At 38.4% G+C, this 8,559-nt stretch overlaps 1 protein-coding gene across 1 annotated transcript; it reads left to right on the plus strand.

The window, feature by feature from the left end:
- The first annotated feature begins 3,165 nt into the window (after positions 1-3,165).
- On the plus strand, positions 3,166-4,504 carry LOC123239695 (rab GDP dissociation inhibitor beta-like). The gene is given in 2 exon segments (XM_044666984.1): positions 3,166-3,405; positions 3,407-4,504. Coding segments are annotated over 2 exon segments (1,338 nt in total).
- The last annotated feature ends 4,055 nt before the right edge of the window (positions 4,505-8,559 follow it).

Consider the following 8,559-nt stretch of genomic DNA (forward strand, 5'->3'; position numbering starts at 1 on the left):
AGGAAATAGCACAGAAGGAAATTAATAGATTAAAAGACAGAAACTCACAATTGGACAAAGATGCCCCAAAATCAAAAGAATTGATAAGCAAATTGGAGACCAGAATCAAACAGCTGGAAAACAGGATAGACCAAACCAAAAAGGAAAATCATAAAATTATTTAGAAAACTATTCTCTAAAGACTAAAAGTGGGCAAGTAGAAGCCAATGATCTCTCAAGAGAGCAAGAACAAAAAGTCAAAACACTGATAAAATAAAAGGAATTATGAAATATCTCACCGAGAAATTTACAGATCAAAAAAACAGGTCTAGAAGAGACAATTTGAGAATCACTGGTCTTCCTGAAAAAAGAAGAAATTAATAGAAATTTGGACTCCATAATAAAAGAAATTATTCAGCAAAACTTCCCTGAAGTTCTACAACAAAAGGGCAATATAGACAATGAAAGAATGCATAGATCACCCTCTACACTAAACCCTCACAAGAAAACCCCCAGGAATATAATAGCCAAATTCTAGAGTTTCCAAGTAAAAGAAAAAAAATTTACAACTAGCCAGAAAGAGACAATTCAGATATTAAGGAGCACCAATCAGGATCACACAGGATCTGGCAGCCTCCACACTAAAGGACTGCAAGGCTTCGAATATGATTTTCAGAAAGGCAAGAGAACTGGGTCTACAACCAAGAATCACCTACCCATTAAAAGTGAATATATACTTCCATGGCAAAGTATGGAGATTCAACAAGATAGAGAATTTCCAAGGATTTGCACAGAAAAGAACAGGATTAAATGGAAAGGTTGATATCAAACCACAAAAAACAAGAGAAATATGAAAAGGTAAATAAGGAACAGAAGGGAAAGAAAGAAAACTCTTATTTTTAAATTTGCCACTTTAAGGGCTTTAATAAGATCAAATTTTATATATATATTCCTATATGGAGAAATGTTTCATGTAATTTTCAAAAACTGTATTCACTATTATTGTAATTAGAAGAATTATTAATAGGGAGAGTTTTGACCATTAATTGGTCTAAGATGAGACAGGACAGAGAAAAAAAGAGGGGGGTAAATAGTAGATGGCCCCAAGAGAAACTTGAATGAATAAGGAAAATAGGATATTCTATACCACACAAAGAGGGCATGGGAAGGAGAGGGGATGAATACTGTTATAAGAAGGAGAGGAAGAGAGCATTAAGAGGTAATATTTAAACCTTACTCTCAGCAGAATTAACCCTGAGAGGGAAGAGTAGCTATATCCATTGGGATATAAAATTCTATCTAAGCTTACTGAGAAAGTCAGAAGGGATTAACCAAGGGGAGCAGGGGAGTGGGGAGGTCACAAAAGGGAGGGGAAGAGAAGGGGGAGGGAAATCATTAGGCCTTAAAAAATAAAAAGTGGGGAATAATAAGGGAGGGGGTGGAAAGGGAAATAAATCAAGGGAGGGGACAAGGGGGACTGGTCTAAAACAAACCACTGGTTTAAAAGGAAATAGCGTAAGAAGAAGGGATAGAACTAGGAAAAGGTAACAAAATGTAGGGGAATACACAACTGATAATTATAACTCTGAATGTGAATGGGATTAAATTTCCCACAAAACAGTAGCAAATAGCAGAGAGGATGAGAAACCAAAATACTATCATATGTTGCCTACAAGAGACACATATGAGGCTGGTGGACATATACAGGTTTAAGGTCAAGGACTGGAGCAAAATCCTTTGGCCTTCAAATGAGAAAGAGAAGGCAGGAGTGGCAATCATGATTTCTGATGAAGCCAAAATAAAAATATGGTTATCCATCATGATCAGGTGGGACTTATACCATGATTGTAAGGATAGTTCAACATTAGGAAAACCATTCACATAATTGACCATATCAACCATCAAACCAACAATAATCACATGATTATCTCAACAAATGCTGAAAAAGCCTTAGACAAAATACAACACCAAATCCTATTGAAAACACTAGAAAGCATAGGAAGAGAAGGATCTTTCTTAAAAATAATAAACAGTATGTATATACATACATATATATTTATTTATATAATAATAATAATCAACAAGCATCTTATGTAATGGGGACAAATTAAAAGCCTTCCCAATAAGATCAGAGACTGATACTCAGTGGCACAATGGAATATAATAGACTTTTCTATTAGCAGCAATGCAACGACTCAGTATAATCCAGAGGAACTTATCGGAAAGAATGCTATCTCTACGCAGTATACACTGTAGTAAAATCAAATGTAATAGACTTCTGTACTAGCAGTAAAGCAATGACCCAGGACTGTCTGGAGGAATTTTTGGAAAAGAATTCTACCCACATTCAGAGGAAGAACTATAGAAGTGGAAACACAGAAGAAAAACAACTGCTTGAACACATAGGCTGATGTAGACATGATTGGGGATGTAGATTCGAAAGGACCACACCAATGAAACTACCAATAATATGTAAATAAGTCTTGATTGTTGGTATATGTTAAAACCAGTGGAAATGTTCTTTGGATATGGGGGGGGGGTGAAGAGGGGTGAAGGGGAAAGTAAAAACATGAATCATGTAACCATGGAAAATTATTATAAAAAAATAAAATATTTAAATAAAAAATAGATTTGAATAAAAGAGATAGGGAAGGTAATTACATCCTGATAAAAGGCAGTAAAGAGGAAATAACAGTAGTCAACATATATGCACCAAATGGTATAGAATCCAAATTTTGATAGGAGAAACTGGCAGTGCTCAAGGAGGAAATAGATAGTAAAACTAAACTACTAGGAGATCTAAATATTCCTCTATAAGATCTACATAAATCAAACCAAAAAATAAATAAGAAAGAGATAAGAGAGGTGAATTAATTCCTAGAAAACATAAAATTAATAGATATGTGGAGAAAAATGATAGGGACAGAAAAGAATACACCTTCTTTTCAGTAGCACATGGAACATTCATAAAGATTGACCATGGCAGCAGCCCTTGCTCCTCTCTTCCAATCTGTGGTCGTGGGCAGTTTATCCTCCTAGCAGCTCCATTTTATCTCCTCTGAACTCGCCAAATGGCGCAAGGGGGTTTGCTATTCGCTCCTTTTGGGTCAGCTTTTCTTTCCTTTTACCTCTTGGCCCGCCCCCCCTCTTTTTCTTCCTTCCCCTTTTTCTCCTATGACCCCCGCCATGAATGAGGAGTACGATGTGATTGTGCTGGGCACCGGCCGCACAGAATGCATCCTTTCTGGGATCATGTCAGTAAATGGAAAGAAGGTCCTTCACATGGATAGAAATTCCTATTATGGAGGTGAAAGTGCATCTATTACACCATTGGAAGACTTATACAAGAGGTCTAATATACCAGGTTCACTGCCAGCCTCAATTGGAAGGGGAAGAGATTGGAATGTGGATCTGATTCCTAAATTCCTTAATGGCCAATGGTCAGTTGGTTAAGATGCTGCTTTATACAGAAGTCGCCCAATATCTGGACTTCAAAGTAACTGAAGGAAGCTTTATGTACAAAGGAGGGAAAATCTACAAAGTTCCTTCCGCTGAGGCAGAAGCTTTGGCATCTAGTCTGATGGGGCTGTTTGAGAAACGTGGGTTCAGGAAATTCTTAGTATATGTTGCCAACTTTGACGAAAAAGACTCCAGAACTTTTGAGGGTGTTGATCCTAGGAAGACTACAATGCGAGACATGTACAAGAAGTTTGATTTGGGCCAAGATGTCATAGATTTCACTGTTCATGCCCTTACCCTTTACAGAACTGATGACTATTTAGATCAACCATGTTATGAAACCATCAACAGGATTAAACTTTATAGCGACTCTTTGGCAAGATATGGTAAGAGCCCATATCTTTATCCACTTTATGGCCTTGGAGAGCTGCCTCAAGGATTTGCAAGGCTAAGTGCCATTTATGGAGGTACCTATATGTTGAACAAGCCAATTGAAGAAATCATTGTAAATGATGGAAAAGTGATTGGTGTAAAATCTGAAGGAGAGATTGCCCGTTGCAAGCAGCTCATCTGTGACCCTAGTTATGTAAAAGATAGAATAAAAAAAGTAGGCCAGGTGATCAGAGTTATCTGCTTCCTGAGCCACCCAATTAAGAACACCAATGATGCCAATTCGTGCCAGATCATCATTCTGCAGAACCAGGTCAACCGGAAATCAGATATCTACGTTTGCATGATTTCTTCTGCACACAATGTGGCTGCACAAGGAAAGTATATTGCTATCGTTAGTACTACTGTGGAAACCAAAGAACCTGAGAGGGAAATCAGACCAGCATTAGAGCTTTTGGAGCCAATCGAACAGCAATTTGTTAGCATCAATGATCTGTATATTCCAACTGATTTGGGAACAGAAAGCCAGATCTTTATTTCCCGTACTTATGATGCTACAACTCACTTTGAGACAACTTGTGACGATATTAAAGACATCTACAAGAGGATGATGGGGTCCGAGTTTGACTTTGAAGAAATGAAACGAAAGAAAAATGACATTTATGGGGAAGACTAATAGCAGTAATATGCTACTGTCCAATTAGGAGAAATTTAAATTTCAGCTAATACAGAGTTATATCAGGAACCTAATGAACATTATATGAAATCAATATTGTATGGTCTGCTTTTGTAATCACTTCTTTGAGATTGAAGAGTACTGTGCCCCTAAATGTTCCCCTCTATTCCCCCTTTTTAATATCATTTAATATCATGTATTACTGTCTTTCTCCTGGGATGACTGTCCAGAAGTGACAGATTGCTAACATTATGTTCAATTTCCCTGAAAAAAAAGATTGACCATGGTCTAGGGCATAGATATATGGCAAACAAATGCAAAAGAGCAGAAATAATAAATGTAACCTTTTCAGATCATAATGAAATAAAAATTATAATCAGTAAGAGCACATGGACAGGCAAATAAAAAACTAATTGGAAATTAAATAATATGATTCTCCAAAATCAGTTATTTAAAGAACAAATCATAGAAACAATTAATTTCTTTGAAGAGAATGACAATGATGAGACATCCTACCAAACTCTGTGGGATGCAGCCAAATCAGTACTTGAAGGGGGAATTTATATCCTTGAGTGCATATATTAATAAATTAGAGAGGGCAAATATCAGTGAACTGGGCATGCAAATGAAGAAAAAAACTAGAAAGGGAACAAATTAAAAATCCCCAGTTAAAAACTAAATTAGAGATTATAAAAATTAAAGGAGAAATAAATAAAATTGAAAGTAAAAGAAATATTGAAAAAATAAATAAGATTAGAAATTGATACTTTGAAAAAATAAATAAAATTGACAAAGTACTGGTCAATCTAGGTAAAAAATATGGAAAAAAACAAATTATTAGTAATAAAATTGAAAAGAGAGACTTCACCTCTAATGAAGAGGAAATCAAGGCAATCATTAAAAACTATTTTTCCCAATTATATGGCAATAAATATAGCAATTTATGTGATATAGATGAATGTTTACAAAAATATAAATTGACTATATTAACAGCAGAAGAAATAGAATACTTAAATAATACCATTTCAGAAAAAGTAATTGAAGAAGCCATCAAAGAACTCCCTAAGAAAAAGTCCCCCGGACCAGATGGATTCACAAGTGAATTCTATCAAACCTTTAAAGAATAACTAACTCCAATACATACAAACTATTTGAAGTAATAAGCTAAAAAGGAGTTCTACCAAACTCCTTTAATGACACAAATATGGTACTGATTCCAAAGCCAAGTAGATAAAAAAAAAAGATAAAGGGGAATTTTCCAAGAAAATGTCAGCTTAGAAGGAGCAAATCTTAAAACCTCCACACCCTTACACACTGACGTAGAAAACAATGCACTTCGAGAAGAAAGAGGACCACATCTTATATTAGGACAGAGCAGGGGGAACCCTACCACAGCATAATTAAAGAGGTACACCAAGAAAAAGTCTTCAATTCTTGAACTGTCAGGTCTCTGGGCATAGAAGGGGAATCCCAGGATCCCAGGTCACCTCCCCACTTGATGTACAGAGTTTTCAGAGGCCTGGGAAAATTCAGGACCAGTGGGCACACTGGTCAGGAGAGAGGGGCTTGCTGGCACCAGACTCAGGGAGTTAAACACAGGCACTGGAGAAGTGACTGGAGGAGAAAACCAGAGAAACAGCAAAAACACCGAGAAGATGGTAGCTTAGAGAGAGCCAAACCCCAGACCATAGACAACTTGGTTTCCTCCTACCAAGATAGTGAATGCAGGGCTTCAAGAGGAAAGAAAAGCAGATCAAACACAGCAGACAGCACAGGGGGACCCCACTGCTGGAGAGCTCAGTTCAACAAAAATGCTCCTTCTTGTCTCCCACTTTTTTTGTGTGTCTGTTTCTTTGTTTTTCTCTCCCCTCAAGGTTTTAGACTCAGGGTAGATAAAGTAGTAAGAGTAATCCGATCAGTAGAGAATTACTCCCAACAAATGGACAGACAAGAAATCTTCAGAGGGCAGACAAAGTAACTAAAAACCTCCATTGCAAGCTAGGGGAAGATCTTTCATCAAAGATCATTAAATACAGACTTCCGGTTAAGATGGTGGCAGAGTAAGGAGCAGCTGCTCTATCTCTCCTTACCGAAGCATACAGGACTCCTCAAGGGGAAATAAAAACGAGTCCAGAAGAACGAAGGAACCCCACAACAGGGTGCAGCATTGAAGGTACGCAGAATCAGGGCATTTCCATGCTATAAAGGGGTGAAACAGCTCTCACTAAAACGCAAGAGGAAGAAGCCCCTCTCCCACCCCCCACACCGCACACCTCGCACAACGCCAATGTACAAGTGTGAAAACAGGATTGGGGCAACCAGATAATCACTGGCAGCCCCAGGGCTTGTACCTGTGTGCTGCAAGACGAGGGACCCCAGGTGGCTGGGGGAGCGCATGGACTTTCCCCTAGTGTCCACATGGGTGAAGGTACCGCCTCGGGCTGGGAGAAAGGCCTCTAAAACACGGTCTTTCCCAAGTGCTGAAGGCATCTCCTCAGGTGCGAATAAAGATCTCCAGCCTACAGACTTTCACTACCTTCTTCTTGGGTGAAGGCAGTGCCCTGAGAGCATCTGCGCAGGCAAAGGCAGTGGCATAGACTTGAATAACTATCTCCAGCCCAGGCTTGGACCTCCAGTGAGGAGCGTGGTAGTAGAAGCAGCCCCAAAGACTGCTGAAGGAACCTCGGGCAGAGGGGCAGACTGGGAACTACCAAGAGGCCTGACCCCGAGGACAAGGAGACTGAAGCCCCCGAGAGCTTGCAAGGCACAGGCAGACCCTGAGTGCAAAGACAAAGCGGAAAAGGGGCAGGGCTAACAGTGGCCAGCAATAAGGAAGCCCAGAAGAAAAAGACTATCAAGAGAAACTCTGAAACACTTGACAACTTCTACACAGAGAAAATCCAGACAACAGAGAAGGGAAAACAAAAATCCAAACCTCCCCAAAAAAATGAAAGCTGGTCACAAGCCATGGAAGAGTTTAAAAATGAAATGCTGAGGAAGATGGAACAAATCTGGCAAGAAAATAACAGTTTAAAAGGCAGAATTTCACAATTGGAAAGTGAGACAAGTCAACTGAAGACCAAAAATGACCAGATTGAAAAGGAAAACCAAAAAATTATAGCCGAAAACCAAAACATTAAAGAGAAAACCAGGCCTTAAAGGCTAGATGAAAACATTTAGAAACCAATGATCTCTCAAGACAACAAGAACAAATAAAACAGTCAAAAGACTGATAAAATAGAAGGAAACATGAAATATCTCAATGAGAGAGTGACAGACCAAGAAAACCGGTCTAGAAGAGACAACTTGAGAGTCATTGGTCTTCCAGAAAAGGCAGAAATTAATAGAAACTTGGACTCCATACTTAAAGAAATTATTCAGCAAAATTGCCCTGAAGTTCTACAACAAGAGGGCAATATAGACATTGAAAGGATCCATAGATCACCCTCTACACTGGACCCAGAAAAGTCAACACCCAGAACTATAATAGCGAAATTGAAGAGCTTTCAAGTTAAAGAAAAAATCTTACAAGAAGCCAGAAAGAGACAATTTGAATATCAAGGAGCACCAATAAGGATCACACAGACCTGGCAGCCTCCACGCTAAAAGACTGCAAGGCTTGGAATACAATATTCAGAATGGCAAGAGAGCTGGGCCTTCAGCCACGAATCAACTACCCAGCAAAACTAACCATATACTTTCAGGGGAAAGTATGGGCATTCAACAAAATTGAAGAATTCCAAGTTTTTGCACAAAAGAGACCAGGACTAAATGGAAAGTTTGACACTCAACCACAAATATCAAGAGAAAGATGAAAAGGTAAATAAGAAACAGAGGGAAAAGAAAGAAAACTCATAGTCCTTTAAGCTTGACTCTTTAAGGGCATAAATAAGATCTAATTATCTGTATTACTAGGTGGAGAAATGCTATGTATAATTCTTTGTAGTGAACTCTATACACTATTATAATATTCACTATTATAGCAACCAGAAGAATAATTCATAGGGAGAGGACAGGATACTAAATGGTCTAAGAAGACTTGGGGGGTGGGAAAG

The sequence above is a fragment of the Gracilinanus agilis genome, chromosome 3 (genome assembly GCF_016433145.1).
Source record: "Gracilinanus agilis isolate LMUSP501 chromosome 3, AgileGrace, whole genome shotgun sequence".
Taxonomy (NCBI): domain Eukaryota; kingdom Metazoa; phylum Chordata; class Mammalia; order Didelphimorphia; family Didelphidae; genus Gracilinanus; species Gracilinanus agilis.